This window comes from Bos mutus, chromosome 17 (genome assembly GCF_027580195.1).
Source record: "Bos mutus isolate GX-2022 chromosome 17, NWIPB_WYAK_1.1, whole genome shotgun sequence".
Taxonomy (NCBI): Eukaryota; Metazoa; Chordata; class Mammalia; order Artiodactyla; family Bovidae; genus Bos; species Bos mutus.
In genome coordinates this window covers 71,921,609-71,938,244 of record NC_091633.1, presented here as the reverse complement: position 1 = coordinate 71,938,244, position 16,636 = coordinate 71,921,609, and the positions used below count along the sequence as shown (strand labels likewise).

Sequence of the window (16,636 nt, the reverse complement as noted above, 5' to 3'; positions counted from 1 at the left end):
AAGTCTACCCTGATTATGATTTAGCATCTTATAAACAATATTGAAAAATTTGAGCAGGGATGAGAAAAATTAGAAATAAGTCAAAATCCTTATCATGTGGGTTTTTTTTCCTTGATCTTTGCCTCATGTTTAGGTATGGAGCCTGCATGGGAGATAGCACGTTTGCATCAGGCACGTGGCAAGTGTGAGGGAAGAGTCTGTCTCACCAAACCAGTTTAAGTGCTTAGTCTGGAGTTCTTAATTTATCTGTGATTCTGGCATATTTGGTTTGAGATAAGCCAAAGGTTTTATAAACCCTAGCATTATTTACGTAAAATTTTTTACCTTTTGAACCTTGATGATTAATCCCTTGTCAGGTTAGTAAAATTAATGTGCTCCTCTAGTTTAAGTGTACTTGTGCCTTCCTCTGGGATGTATAAGTTACAATTATTTTACTTTGTGTCACTAACATGTATTTATAAGCTGCTGTTTTAAATTAACTTTATAATGACTAGTGTAGAAATTTGGTCATATAAATATGTTTGATTTGGGGGGACGGGTTACATTCTTATTTTGGATTCTATCAGATAGGATTATTATTTTCCATTAAATGTGTTTCATAATTTATAGAAACCTTCCATTGACCTTTGGTTAATCTCAGCATTTGCTTGAAGCAATCATTTTCCACCACTTCATGGGCTGTAGCTTACATTCCATGGATTTTTTTTTTTTTTTTTCTTTTTTCTTTAATAGAAAATTATTTAATTAGTATACATGTGTTTGGGGCTGGTGCCCTGGGACGACCCAGAGGGATGGTGTGGGGAGGGAGGAGGGAGGAGGGTTCAGGATGGGGAACACATTCCATGGATTTTAACTTTTCAGTTTGCTAAGTTTTAACAAATGCGTATACCACACCCAGATCAAGATATTGAGCATTTATAACTTCAAGCCTCTTCCCTGTAAATCCCTCACCCCAAATCTAGGGTGATATGATTTCTATTATAATTGATTAGTTTTGCCTATTGAACTTCATATAAATAGAGTCACACAGAATGTACTCTTCTGAGGGTGACATTTTTGGCACAACATAACATTTGTGACAGTCACTTATATTAGCACACATTCCAGTAGTTTGTTTCTCTTAATAAATATACCGAGTATTCTGTTGTGTGTATTTATTGCAGTTTTCCATGTATACAGGTAAGGGCTTCCCTGGTGGCTCAGATGATAAAGAATCCACTTGCAATGCAGGAGACCTGGGTTCCATCCCTTGGTCAGGAAGATCCCCTGCAGAAGAGAATGGCTACCAATCTAGTATTCTTGCCTGGAGAATTCCATGGACTGAGGAGCCTGGTGGGCTACAGTCCATGGGGTTCCAAAGAGTTGAACACGACTGTGCAACTAACACTTCACTTTCACTATGTTGATGAATATATGTTTAAAGTTTTTTGGCTGTTATGAAGAAAACTTAAAGCACTCTGATAAGGAACATTAACAATAATGCTACAATTTAAGTGCTATTTGGGGTCAGGTAGAAGCTGTGATTAAGATGGATGATGTTACTTAATTGCCTATTAAATATGTTTTTATTTTTTTCTTTGGTTTGCTTCACATGTGCTTTCTTATCATGTATTTTCTCCCTTTTCCTTCTCCAACAGTAATTTAATTTTATCTTAGAATCTCTTCTTATGAATATTGATTGCAGACAGAGTTGAGAGGAGAGAGTATAGAATAATTTCTGATGAAAAATAACATGTACCTGAAAAAAGTTATTTATTTAAGGAATAAGAGTGTATTATGTGGGAGAGAGTTTTGATTTAGCATTATATTTAGCAAAAAAAAAAAAAAAAAAACCAAAAAAATCTTTAATTAGCAATCTCTTCATCATTGAAAAAAAATCCCATTGAAATAAATTTGGTAATTTGTGGATCATAAAACAATTTACAAAGACGATGGAAAAGTAATAGGCATAGACAAAAGGAGCAAGAAGGAGAGGAAGAGGAGGGTGTAGTATATAAGCGAGTCATGCTGTGCCATCACATGACCCCGTTTTTCTTTTAAGACAGAGATCTTGCTGAAGGCCTTACTTATTTTATTACACATGTGAAATTGTTCCCCATTAACTATTTTGTGGAACCTACTGAACAGTGATGGTTGGATAAAATACTTTCCCATTTTAATCAACATTATAGATTTTGGAACAAGGAAGAAATATTTGTTGGTGGAAAAATAATGAACCCTTGTTAAAGGACTTCTCAAATGGATCATATTGAGATTTTCTTTATTCACTTAAAAATTTTCCAATTTTCAAGCACGTTTGAATGAAAGTTTAACCCAATCCTGTATTTATAATGCTTTGGATGATTATTTGTTTGTAGGCCAGATGACTGACACACAAAAGAGACAATGAATATAAACTGTTTTGACAGTTATATTTGGCAGTTTATTTGGCAGTTAATTTGGTGATTATCATTCATAGTTGTAAATATATGCAGCACCTTTGAAAAGTCAGAGTTGTCCTTAGTCCCTGATGTTAAGAGATAGTCTGTTCTTTGAGTTAACTGATAATCATGGCCTTTTAAACTTGTTTCTATTTTAATTAAAAAAATTTTTTTGAGGCCCACTGGGGGCACTTGTCAATTCCTATTTTCTTGTTTAGATAGTAACTTGAGGCCTCAACCTCACAGCCATGATTTAACCAGCTTAAGTTCTGGTTTTGCAGGTAATTATTTGTGAAATTCTGAGGTTGTTGAAAGGAAGAATCTTGGAGGATCAGATGGAGATACAGAAGAGAATTTTGACCTATAGGAGTAAAACATACATTCAGTTTTTTGAGAGATCAGCAGTCATGTTTTTTTGTTTGTATTGATTTTAGAGAGGAGAGACTAAAGGAAAGGAGATTGAAGTGGATTAATTCTGAGTAATGATAGGAAAACTGGAATGAAATATTCATTTTGGAAGAGGGGGTTACCTGCCTTCTGTGTTCCAGTTACTTTGCTAAATGCTGAAATGCTGACCTCATTTAGTTTTTGTAATATCCTAAACAGAGGGTTGTTTTTTTTCTTTTTTTACACATCAAATAATTTGCAACTTCGGTTTGACTTTCTAGGGTGACACAGTGAGTATGTTGCTCATACACCCTTCAAGGCCAGAGCTCTCTGACTCTGGAGCTTGTGAGTAGTTTCCATTGTCCATTCTTTTCATATAACTCCAGTCTGCCCCTGAAGCTGTACAGGAACTCAGTAACAGATTGGGGATTAATATCTATGGCTCCTAAGTGCTGTCATACCTGTGAACTTTAGACTCTGAGATCCAGAGACCACTGTGAAGGGCAGAACTTGAGTGATGGAAACTCCACATGCCCCTACTAAATGTAAGCACTCCCTTTTAGAATCCAGGTTCTAGAGGGGCTGATCAGTTCCCAATCCCCCGAACTTAGACTAGTGATTGGTATTAATTAGAAGCTTGATAAACAATTGTCAGAGAATAATGAGGGAACGCCTGTAAGATAGGCTGGCCCTGTGTGATAAATAGAGGCTGAGACAAGCAAGAAGTCCTGGCAGGACAGGAGGAAGGTACCTGAGAACAACCATTCTATATCTGCTGAGCACGATTTTAGTTTCTTGGAGAAGTGGTCAGTGCATAGTAATGTAGGGTCCACTGGGATAACAACCCTAGATAGAGGCATCGAGGGGCACGTGAACTAGAACTAGGTCTGGAGAGCAGAGCATTAGTGTCCAGGGCCACATCAGTGTGGGCAGAAATAAATGTCCAGTGGATCGAGCTGCTTAATTAGAGCTAAGACGTTCTCTCTGCTTAGAGATAAGATTAGATTCAGATCCAAAGCTGCCAGTTATGCAAATGATGGATGCAAGGGTGGGAAGGCAAGCTGGCATTGGAAGGCCCTCTTTATTTATTCCACTGTGTGTCAGGAAAAATGAATCATGTGGGAATGTTCAGTGTTTTGTTTGTTCAGCATTGTCTTATGTTCCTTGAGATCAAAGCAAATGTAATTGATGTCTATTAAACTCTTTTTAATGTGACTGTAGGTTAAAGCTGTATATTCATTTACTTTTATAATATGATTGTATCTTATTGCAAATATTTTAGAAATATTAGTGTGTTCAATCATTATTAGTCTTCATTGTCATTGATTATAATATTTCATTACGTGAGTGTAGCCTAGTTTAGTAAATTGACATACTATTAAACCTTTAGCTTTTTTCCCCCATACTCTAATAAGTAATGCTAAAGTAGAATTCATGGACGTAGAGCCTATTTCATTTTTTGAACTGTTTCTCAAGGTAGAATCCCAGAACATACTTTCAGGGCCAAAGACTTTAAATTTTTATTTTTTTGGTAACTCTTGATGACTATTGCCTATTTCCTTTCTAAAAGAACTGACTAGTTTACAGTGACAGCAGAAATGAGCCAGGGGCCAAGGCTTACTATACTTTGACTTGAATGTTTGATGTTAATCATTTTTAATCAATAGTCATAAAATACTTTCATTTTAATTTATATTTATTTGATGACTAGTGAGGTATCAAATGTATTTCCTATTTTTGTATATTGTGTTGCTTTTTTCCAAATTGTCCCTGATTATATCTTTTACTTTTAGAATATTTGATATGAAAAGAAAGCAATTTTATGTTTATTGTGAATGATCTGGCATAGAATGTCGTCTTGTGAGGGAGAATAAATTGTGGCATTTCATTGTAATGGGACTGAATGTTCAAATAACAGAAGCCTTGAATCAGCGCTAATGTGCTACTCTGGTCATGTGTCAGGCAGTGTTGAATGGTTGACCAATTTTTAAAATTTTTTCAATAACTCTGCAGGCAGATGCTGTCTTCATTGTAAATTTGAGCCAGCAGCTATGAAAAGGGTAGTATAAGAGGGACTTTCATTCTGTCTGAAAGTTGTATTGCTCCCATATTTTTTGTGTGTGTGCTCCCTTTGCCTTTCCCCCTCATTTATAATATCACTGGAAATGACATCAATTACAAATATGTTCTGCATAAGAGTCAGCTGCTTGTAAAGCTTTTACCTCTGGAAGAAATTTTTCCTGGAAGGTGATATGTTATTAACTCTAAATATGAATTAATAATAAGATGTTTTTTCTTTTGACCCTCCTGGCAGTAGCTATCCCTATGGGTTGAAGCTTGGGTATGGGATGTATTGGGGGTGAGGTAGGTGTATTTAGAGAATGAAATGAAACACTTAGCAGGAAAGACAGATTGGGGTGTAAAATCATAGCTGGGTGCACAGAGCAGAGAGCTGGCTGCCTGTGACCCAGCTTTAGGGCTTTGAGACATAGCAGTGTGTATGAGGGGAAGCCCTGGTGGCTCAGTGGTAAAGAATCCACCTGCCCATGTAGGAGATGCAGGAGACGTGTGTTCGATCGCTGGGTGGGGAAGAACCCCTGGAGAAGGACATGGCAACCCACTCCAGTATTCTTGCCTAGAGAATCTCATGGACAAAGGAGCCTGGCGGGTTACCTTCCATGGGATTGCAAAGAGTTGGACACGACTGAGTTACTGAACACACACACAGCACAGTGCGAATGAGGTGGCAGGATGCCAGAGACAAACATTTCCTATTTCAAAACTCTGTCCCCAGCCAGGCCTACATCCCACAAAGAGGAAGGAAACTTTTTCTTTCTTCATTGCACCTACTGCCCCCTGAGGTCATAGCCATCAATAAGTAATACTGTGTTCATTGCTATTTTGGTTTGTAACTATTTGTAATACTGTTTCTATGAGTAAATGTGCAAGGTGTGTCACATATCCAATTACAAAAATAAAGTTGTGGCATATGACTTACTTGTAACTTGGGGACTAAAGGGAGGTTTTAATTTTTATTTATTTTAAAATTTTTATTATTAATTTTTCAGCTGTGCTGAGTTTTTATTTCTGCACATGGGCTTTCTCTTACTGCAGCCAGTCAGGTTTACCTTGTTACAATGCACAGGCTTCTCATTGTGGTGGCTTCTCTTGTTGCCGAGCATGGGCTCAAGGGCTCGAGGGTGCGTGGGTTTCAGTAGTTGTACCTCCTGGACTCTAGAGCACAGAATCAGTAGTTGCAGTGCTGCATGTGGAATCTCCCCAGACTGGGGATGGAACCCATGTCTCCAGCATTGGCAAGCAGACTCTTTAACATTGGAAAGAAAGTGAAAGTGAAGTTGCTCAGTTGTGTTCAACTCTTTGCAACCCCATGGACTGTAGCCAACCAGGCTCTTCAGTCCATGGAATTTTCTAGGCAAGAGTACTGGAGTGGATTGCCATTTCCTTCTTTAGGGGATCTTCCCGACCCAGTGATCAAACCCGGGTCTCCTGCATTGCAGGCAGATAGACTCTTTACCATCTGAGCCATCAGGGGAACTACCTTAACCACTACCTTAACTACTGGGCAACCAGGGAAATCCCAGATTTTAGAAGAGGTATGCTAATGAAAGTTATAGGTTATATTTCATAATGAGGCTTTTTTAGTCTAACAATACATAGCTTCTTTAACTTTGGGGATAATTTCTACCCTCTGCTCATGCCCTTTGGATAGCTGTTTTCCTTGTTTTCACATCATTCCTGGCATACAAGGCCCTGGCACTTTAAAACAAACAGGTTCTTCTGATACGGTTATAAGATGGCTGCAAAATTAATAAAAATTTGCTTTTTGGCAGTGCACTAACTGTAATGTTAACAGTGACTGAGCTGTGAGCATCACGTAAGCATCATTCTCAGACATCTGGAAATCTTACATCTATGGAATAATCAGACCCTGTGGTAGTGTCTTCTAATAAACATCCCTTAAAGGCTCAAGATTTAAAAGATTTACTACATAAATTATTTCGCTCTATAGAGTAGGTGCCCAAGCTAAAAATAAACTGCATATCCTAATAGCCAAGCAGAAGGCGTGTACTTGTCTAAGCAAGACATCTTATATGTAATTTGGCTTGTCAGATAATGTGAAGTAGGATGGAAGCTTCTTACTTTAAAATGTGCAGCTGGTGTAAGATGTCATTTGGGTGCTTATTGTTTGGCTCGGGTGTGTTCCATGTCTGATGTTCCACTTGTCTTCAGGAATCATTGGTAGCTTTCCCCCTACTTCTTTGTTCGTTAAAGAAAACATCTCCACAGTATAAGATGTTTAGGCTTTATGTGTCTCCATATACTGGAAATCAACATATCTAGATGGAAAATTTTTTTTCTGCCTAACAAAACAGTGACATATGAAGTTAAGTTTATTTAATCAGCTATCATATTCCTCTGAGCACTTAAAGAGATGCTATTCATATGGACAAGAAGAGGAACGTGTAGAACCTCTTATGGCTCTACAAAACACTAGCTTGAGAAAGACTAAAGGTCTTTCAGCCTCACAATACTCAGAGGACAGGCCAAACTGTGGTAGTCCCTGGTGAGTGTGGTAGTCACTAAATAAACAGCTCCCCTTACAATTGTGAGATTGGCTAGAATTCTAGAGATCCAGGAAGGCATTTCTTTCTTTGGCTGCATTGGGTCTTAGTTGTGGCAGGTAGGATCTTCGTTGCTCTGTACAGGATTCTCTAGTTGCGACACGCAGGCATTTCTCTAGTTGTGACTCGCAGGCTCAGTTGTTGCTACATGGCATGTGGGACCTTAGTTCCCAGACCCAGGATTGAACCCCTTCACTGGAAGGCGGATTCTTAACCACGGGACCACCAGGAAAGTTCCCAGAACGGCATTTCTTTACTTGTTTCTCCCTGACTTTCATTAGAATGTGACTATTTAAATGGTACAGGTATATTATTGAACTTTTAGAAAATAGAAATCAAGAGAAGACAATAGAAAAGCCTCCATACTACTGTTAACCACAGGTAATCCCAGATAACAATTGTGGACTATTGCTCTAGTACTGTCTTTGTAATCATGTATATGTGTGCTTACAAAAAGGGAACTGTTTAAAAATTAGATTTTTTTACACTAAATATATCAGAAACAAATGTCCTAGTCATTAACTATTCATCTCTTTTAATTCAGTGGGCCCTTCATATCTTCAGGTTCCACATCTGCTGATTCAACAAACCACAGGTTAAAAATTTGAAAAAACAAAACAAAACCAATTTCAGGAAGTTCTAAGAAGCTTTCTGTTGGCAGCTGTTCACATAGCATTTCAGTGAGATGTTGTTGCCTGTCAAGTGCCTGACGTAGTAATTACTCAGTAAATGGAAGCAACTGCAAGAATGCAATTGAAGTGATTGTCGTCTTTATTATTGTTGTGGTTGTGTCCTATACTTTTGCAGCACTATGGACTATAGCCTGCTAGGCTCCCCTGTCCATGGGATTTCTCAGGCAAGAATAATAGAATATATTGCCATTTCCTTCTCCAGGGGATTTTCCCAGTCCAGGGATCAAACCCACGTTCCCTGCATTGGCAGGCAGATTCTTTACCACTGAGCTACCAGGGAAGCCCATCATCTTTATTCTACCGAAAAGAGCAGTATTGCAGATTTCGAAATTAGACAAGCACTTCATACTTACAGATGGGTATGAAGGTAGTGGAAAGAATACTAGACCAAAGGGTTAGTGAATTTGAATATATCCTTATTCCCAGATGGCGCAGAGGTAGAGACCCTGTCTGCCAATGCACGAGATGCAAGTTCAATTCCTGAGTTGGGAAGATCCCCTGTAGGAGGAAATGCAACTCACTCCAGTATTCTTGCCTGGAAAATCCCATTGACAAAGAAGACTGGCCGGCTACAGTCCATGGGATTACAAAGAGACATGACTTGGCGACTAAGCAGTTACAGCACGCACTAGCTCTCTTCTGATAGGCTGTGGAACTTGGTCAGATCTTTTGGCCTCTCTAGGATTAAGTTTCTTCATCAGACAAATTCAGTTCAGTTCAGTTCAGTCGCTCAGTCGTGTCCGACTTTTTGCGACCCCGTGAATTGCAGCACGCCAGGCCTCCCTGTCCATCACCAACTCCCAGAGTCTATTCACATTCATGTCCATAGAGTCGGTGATGCCATGCAGCAGTCTCATCTTCTGTCGTCCCCTTCTCCTCCCGCCTTCAGTCTTTCCCAGAATCAGGGTCTTTTCAAAAGAGTCGGCTCTTCGCATCAGATGAACAAAGAATTGGAGTTTCAGGTTCAACATCAGTCCTTCCAATGAATATTCATGACCGATTACCTTTAGGATGAACTGGTTGGATCTCTTTGCTGTCCAAGGGACTCTCAAGAGTCTTCTCCAACACCATAGTTCAAAAGCATCAATTCTTTGTCACTCAGCTTTCTTTATAGTCCAACTCTCACATCCATACATGACTACTGGAAAAACCATAGCCTTGACTAGATGGACCTTTGTTGGCAAAATAATGTCTCTGCTTTTTAACATGCTGTCTAGGTTGGTCATAACTTTCCTTCTAAGGAGTAAGCGTCTTTTAATTTCATGGCTGCACTCACCATCTGCAGTGATTTTGGAGCCCCCCCAAAATAAAGTCCTGTCACTGTTTCTACCATTTCCCCATCTATTTGCCATGAAGTGATGGAATGAGATGCCATGATCTTTGTTTTCTGAATATTGAGCTTTAAGCCAACTTGTTCATTCTCCTCTTTCACTTTCATGAAGAGGCTCTTTAGTTCTTCACTTTTGCCATAAGGGTGGTGTCATCTGCATATCTGAGGTTATTGATATTTCTCCTGGCAGTCTTGATTCCAGCTTGTGCTTCATCCAGCCCAGCGTTTCTCATGATGTACTCTGCATATACGTTAAATAAGCAGGGTGACAATATACAGCCTTGACGTACCCCTTTTCCTATTTGGAACGAGTCTGTTGTTCCATGTCCAGTTCTAACTGTTGCTTCCTGTCCTACGTACAGGTTTCTCAAGAGGCAGGTCTGGTGGTCTGGTATTCCCATCTCTTTCAGAATTTTCCACAGTTTGTTGTGATCCACTTTGACATAGTCAATAAAGCAGAAGTAAATATTGTTCTGGAACTGTCTTGCTTTTTTGATGATCCAGCAGATGTTGGCGGAGAAGGCGATGGCACCCCACTCCAGTACTCTTGCCTGGAAAATCCCATGGACGGAGGAGCCTGGTGGGCTGCAGTCCATGGGGTCTCAAAGAGTTGGACGCAACTGAGCGACTTCACTTTCACTTTTCACTTTCATGCACTGGAGAAGGAAATGGCAATCCACTCCAGTGTTCTTGCCTGGAGAATCCTAGGGGCGGGGAGCCTGGTGGGCTGCCGTCTATGGGGTAGCACAGAGTCGGACATGACTGAAGCAACTTAGCAGCAGCAGCAGATGTTGGCAATTTGATCTCTGGTTCCTGCCTTTTCTAAAACCAGCTTGAACATTTGGAAGTTCATGGTTCGTGTACTCTTGAAGCCTGGCTTGGAGAATTTTGAGCATTACTTCACTAGCATGTGAAATGAGTGCAATTGTGTGGTAGTTTGAGTATTCTTTGGCATTGCCTTTCTTTGGGGTTGGAATGAAAACGGACCTTTTCCAGTCCTGTGGCCACTGCTGAGTTTTCCAAATTTGCTGGCATATTGAGTGCAGCACTTTCACAGCATCATCTTTCAGGATTTGAAATAGCTCAACGGGAATGCCATCACCTCTGCTAGCTTTGTTCGTAGTGATGCTTCCTAAGGCCCATTTGACTTCACATTCCAGGATGTCTGGCTCTAGGTGAGTAATCACACCATTGTGATTATCTGGGTCATGAAGATCTTTCTTGTACAGTTCTTCTGTATATTCTTGCCACCTCTTCTTAGTATCTTCTGCTTCTGTTAGGTCCATATCATTTCTGTCCTTTATTGAGCCCATCTTTGCATGAAATGTTCCCTTGGTATCTCTGATTTTCTTGAAGAGATCTTTAGTCTTTCCCATTCTATTGTCTTCCTCAGTTTGTTTGCATTGATCAGTGAGGAAGGCTTTCTTATTTCTCCTTGCTATTCTTTGGAACTCTGCATTCAAATGGCTATATCTTTCCTTTTCTCCTTTGCTTTTTGCTTCTCTATTGAAGTTTAGTCCTAGTAAAATTGTATCATAAAACTGAGGCATTTTGATGGATTTATTGATAAAAGGAAAATATAAAGAAATTGATTTTCTACATTTTACTAACATTTATGGTGTGTATTGCCACCATAATAACTACATGTGAATTTCTAGCCATGTGGGCAACAATTTAACTTTTATATCCCTGGCCTACATGACTTATTATATCCTTTCCAGATTTGGGATTCAACAGTTTTATGAGTTTCAGTCTCCTGTTGGATAGGTCTAGTCTTGGTAGTCATGAAGTTGAAATTGGGGAAGCAAAATAAATTTTTAAAAGTCTACTATAGCTGCTTTTTTTTTAATAGATGTATATATAAATGTGAGTGGGTATGTATAGTTTACCATGTGTGTTTGTGTGTTCAGTTGCATCTGACTCTTTGCAATCCCATGGACTGTAGCCTGCCAGGCTTCTCTGACCATGGAATTTTCCCAGCAAGAATACTGGAGTGGATTGCCATTTCCTCTTCCAGGGGATCTTCCCAACCCAGGGATCCAACCTGCATCTCCTGCATTGGCAGCTGGATTCTTTACCACTGAGCCACCTGGGAAACCTGTATGTTAGCATAGTATCAACCCGTTGCTGATATTTTTTCATTTAAGAATAAATCTTAGAAATTGTCCTATTCATATAGCTTTCTCATTAATGTATACAGAGTGTTCCATTGAATGGATGAACACCAGTGTTTAACCAATCTCCTTATGGTGGGCATTTAGGCTTTTTATAACTTATGCTATTACCCATAATAATACTGTAATAAATGTGGTGTGTATGTGTGAGCTTTTGTGCATATGTTAGGTATCTGTGCTTCCCTGGTGGCTCAGATGGTAAAGCGTCTGTCTGCAATGTGGGAGACCCGGGTTTGATCCCTGGGTCGGGAAGATCCCCTGGAGAAGGAAATGGCAACCCACTCCAGTACTCTTGCCTGGAAAATTCCATGTACAGAGGAGCCTGGCGGGCTATAGTCCATGGGGTCGCAAAGAGGCGGACACCACTGAGCAACTTCACTTTCTTTCTTCAGTGTATCTGTAGGTTAAATTGCTGTATTGGAGGATATATGCATTTGTAATTTTGATTAAATAGACAAATTGCTCTTCATGGAGATTGAACCAGTGTACACGTCCGCCAATAATGTGTGGGTGAACTTGCTTCTGCTTGACTGCTTTCCCCCTCAAGGATTCCCATCTTTCTGTATTATAAAGCAGTTTGCATTATACTATATTACACTATGGTGTCTCTGGGAAAATGCTGATTAGATGGGTGATCATTACCATTTTTACAAGTTTCACAGAGATTGAATTTTACACAGAAGACCACTTTCTTAATATATGTATTTGCTGAATTAAATGGCTGCACAGTTAAGCGTCATGTAATGTACTTTACATTGCTTCAGAGCATAATTATACCACTGTAGAAAAACTCCAGTTTGCAAATTGTCAGCCTTCCATGGAGATTCATTCCCATAACATAATGAAGCACCCTATCCATATTATATAAAAGATTTGAGTATAAACAGAGTTATTTGCACTTTATTTCTCCTATTCAGAAAGAAAAGGCATTATCACCAAATACTGTTTTCATAATTTTCAGAGAAAAGTTATTCAGTTGGTGGAGTTGAATTAAAAAACACAAAAAGTTGTCCTCTTCATCCTTGATTCATGACTATTTGACTGTATATGTGGACACACACACAGTTTTTAGCTGAGAGAGTTAAAGCTGCTATGGTTCCTTTAAGGAAATAAAGCAGTTTGTATTACAGAAAGACAAAAGATGCACTTTTTCTCTTCTACATTTAGGACTTACTGCATACATTTAGGAAAATTTGGAAGGATATTTAAAACTACTCTCTTTTCTTATTTTCTCTTTGGGCCGCAGCTTGGAATATATGAAAATCAGTTCCTGAAGGAACTTAGAACTTAACTTAATTTTTATGCTAATATGCCCAGGTTATCTTTTCTAAAATTGACTATTTTTCTAATAGTCCCCTCCCCCCCACACACACACCTTTTTGGCTTTTATAGAAGGATTTGCCAGCTTCTTTTTTATAAAGTTTTCCAATTTGACTTTCCAGTATGGTCCTTTACATAGCATTGTACTAATTTACGTACAAATAAAAATGTTTCCATTATTGGCCTATTTGAAAAGTAATTGTGTTGGATATCATATTTATAGTGAAGACACTGATTAAATCCCAAAGAATAACCTAATTAATACAGAGTCTTATGGAGATACTGAAATAAAAATATAAATTAAAAAGTTATTATTAAATAATTACTCCTTTTGTTTTCTTTTTTAGCACATATATTTCAAAGAAGTTGCTTGCATTTAGACTGTTGAGTTTTAAATCGTTCTACCCCGCTAAGGAAAGTAGTTTGTGGTGTTACTTAGTGGAATAACAAAAAGATGAAGCTTTGGTGTGGGCTTTCCTTATGGCTCAGACAGTAAAGAATCTGCCTGCAATGTGGGAGTTCTGGGTTCAATTCCTGGGTTAGGAAGACACCCTGGAGGAGGACATGGCAAGCCACTCTAGTATTATTACTCTGTGCTCACCCCTTCTTCACAAATCACTGAATCTCATGACTACTCTAAGGGAAGAAAATCATTTTCATGGAACCATGGCACCCCCTAGCAGTCTAATAATTTATGTTTTTAAAATTCAAAGGAACATTTGTTTAGATCTATGAAAAGAATTGTTAATCTAGTATAATCTGATGTCTCTTATATTCTTGTGACCAAGAAGAAACCTTTGAAAGATTCCATAGATATTACGGAGATTGGAAGGAGGCATCATCCTTTTTGCAAATAATAGTTACATTACTTCTCTATGGGATGCTGGGGTCTGGGTGCAGATATTGAGCTGTGGCTGAATCCCTGAGCTCTCTGTAGACACAATGAAGAGTAAACTTCTAGCCAGTCGGATAAGCATGCTCACTTGTTGTGTTACAGGTACTTCTCCCAGCAGCTGGTCTGTTACAGTTACAGGATGTGAAGAAGACTTGCTGTGAATTTTTGGAATCTCAGCTTCACCCTGTCAACTGCTTAGGAATCCGGGCTTTTGCTGATATGCACGCATGCACGGACCTACTAAACAAGGCCAACACCTATGCAGGCAAGTGGAATAAATCTTGACTGAATTTGAGACAGGAAGAATCTGAAACTCTTGATTTCTAATATGATTCTATAGTGATTTCTGGAAATTTGTCTCATGTTTTTAGATCTGCACATTAAAAAAATACATTTAAAATCTTATGCTGGTATTATAGCACTGCATAATTGAAGCATACTCATAGAGTTCTGAATTTTAAAGAAAAACATAAACTGTACATGATATTCGGAGAAGGCGATGGCACCCCACTCCAGTACTCTTGCCTGGAAAATCCCATGGATGGAGGAGCCTGGTAGGCTGTGGTCCATGGGGTTGCTAAGAGTTGGACACGACTGAGCAAGTTCACTTTCACTTTTCACTTTCATGCATTGGAGAAGGAAATGGCAACCCACTCCAGTGTTCTTGCCTGGAGAATCCCAGGGGCAGGGGAGCCTGGTGGGCTGCCATCTGTGAGTCACACAGAGTCAGACACGACTGAAGCGACTTAACAGCAGCAGCAGCAGTACATGATATTAGGCCTAAATATTAGAGTAGATCATTTTATGCAAATATTGAATCTCTATGTTTTTCTTTCACACTGTCAAATTAATAGGATTTAAAAAAGTGTTTACATATGAAATTAAGTCATTTTATCCCTGCTTTTTGCAACCTTTTCTTGTATCCAAGAAAACAACTTGTGGCTTCAGTTCAGTTCAGTTCAGTCGCTCAGTCGTGTCTGACTCTTTGCGACCCCACGAATTTCAGCATGCCAGGCCTCCCTGTCCATCACCAACTCCTAGAGTTCACCCAAACTCATGTCCATCGAGATCAGTGATGCCATCTAGCCATCTCATCCTCTGTTGTCCCCTTTTCTTCCTGCCCCCAATCCCTCCTAACATCAGAGTCTTTTCCAATGAGTCAACTCTTCGCATGAGGCGGCCAAAGTACTAGAGTTTCAGCTTTAGCATCATTCCTTCCAAAGAAATCCCCGGGCTGATCTCCTTCAGAATGGACTGGTTGGATCTCCTTGCAGTCCAAGGGACTTTCAAGAGTCTTCTCCAACACCACAGTTCAAAAGCATCAATTCTTCGGCATTCAGCTTTCTTCACAGTCCAACTCTCACATCCATACATGACTATTGGAAAAACCATAGCCTTGACTAGACGGACCTTTGTTGGCAAAGTAATGTCTCTGCTTTTGAATATGCTATCTAGGTTGGTCATAACTTTCCTTCCAAGGAGTAAGCGTCTTTTAATTTCATGGCCGCAATCACCATTTGCAATGATTTTGGCTTAAACATTTTCAAAGCAATGAAATCTAGTTGACTGTGAGTAGAGGAGAAATGTTGACTTCAACTAGAGGCAGCCCTCTGCTTAGATTAAATGCTGGTTTTCAGGACCTCCTGGTGGCATCCTCTCCTTATAGTGGGCAGAGGCCTGTGGTTGTCCAGTCACGGAGCAGATTATTGTCACAGCTTTGGGTGTAGCTAAAGTACACAGGAGTAACCTATAATTTATTTAGCTCTGAGTTTATAAACATTTAAAAAACTCATATTAAAAATGATTATTAAAAAGTTTCTAATTAAAAAAACAACATTTTCTAGATGATAAACTTGGTGAAAGATACAGTCCACATCTCCACCCTGTATCTGTGAGACCCAGTAGAAGCAAGTTACTAAAGAACATTCCAAGACTGCTGCCCCTTAGTAAATTGTAGGGCCCCAACTTCCTGTACCCTTCAAATGCAAAAGCCCCTCATCTAAACTCTCCTCCACTCTGCCTACTCTGATAACTAAGGAACATAGATTCATGCAAGGCAGAGTATCTGACAGGAGCTTTATTCCTAGAATCCCTATTGCGTTTATCAAAGTAATAGTAGTACAAAGGGGTTAGTTGGGGGAAAAAAAGTGCTGCAATAAACCATACCAGGTCCAGTAATTTTGAAATTTATAGATTTCTCTGGGGTGGCCTGATTGGCTTAACTACCCTTTGTAAAATTGTTTCAGTGGGAAAATGTGATCTGAGTCCCAGAATGCTTAATTACAGGTAAACTTTTAGAATGTAATTTCTGTAAGTTGGGCAATACATTATAACATGTAGCAATATTCATATAGTTCTTTTGAGGGGATGAGGTATTTTAAGAAAACCAAACACAAATTTGTATTTATTGATGTGTTCTCCAGTGCAGCCAATTCTGTTCTTCAGCTAAATAGAAATCCATTAGACCTGTTAATTGCTAGACATAATGCACCTGTTCTAAGTGATTTATATTACAAAAGCCAAAGAGGCTTTGTGCGGTTTTTTTGGATAGTTTTTTCTACATAAAGCAATCTCTAGTTAATATCTTTCTTGGACTGCTAGTTGTCCTTCGTACTTGATCAATGTTACTGAGTTTTAAGAGATAGAAAGAGAAGGGATAAAGTAGGATTAATGCAAAAAATTTCCATACATAGTTCTCATGCTGTGGTAGAACTCTTAGTTTTACTCACATCAGAACAAACTCACTTACTGTGTTTTAGAATACAATAATATTTT

The 16,636-nt window shown here is 39.0% G+C and overlaps 1 protein-coding gene across 4 annotated transcripts in view; it reads left to right on the top strand.

Annotated features, from left to right (window-relative positions):
* The window catches only part of KLHL2 (kelch like family member 2), a 167,273-nt gene that overhangs the window by 71,520 nt on the left and 79,117 nt on the right, over positions 1–16,636 (top strand). For all 4 annotated transcript variants that reach the window (XM_070386694.1, XM_070386695.1, XM_070386693.1 and 1 more), the window contains one exon: positions 13,964–14,126. In XM_070386694.1, the coding sequence (XP_070242795.1) occupies positions 13,964–14,126 (163 nt within the window). The remainder of the gene's footprint in view (positions 1–13,963; positions 14,127–16,636) is intronic.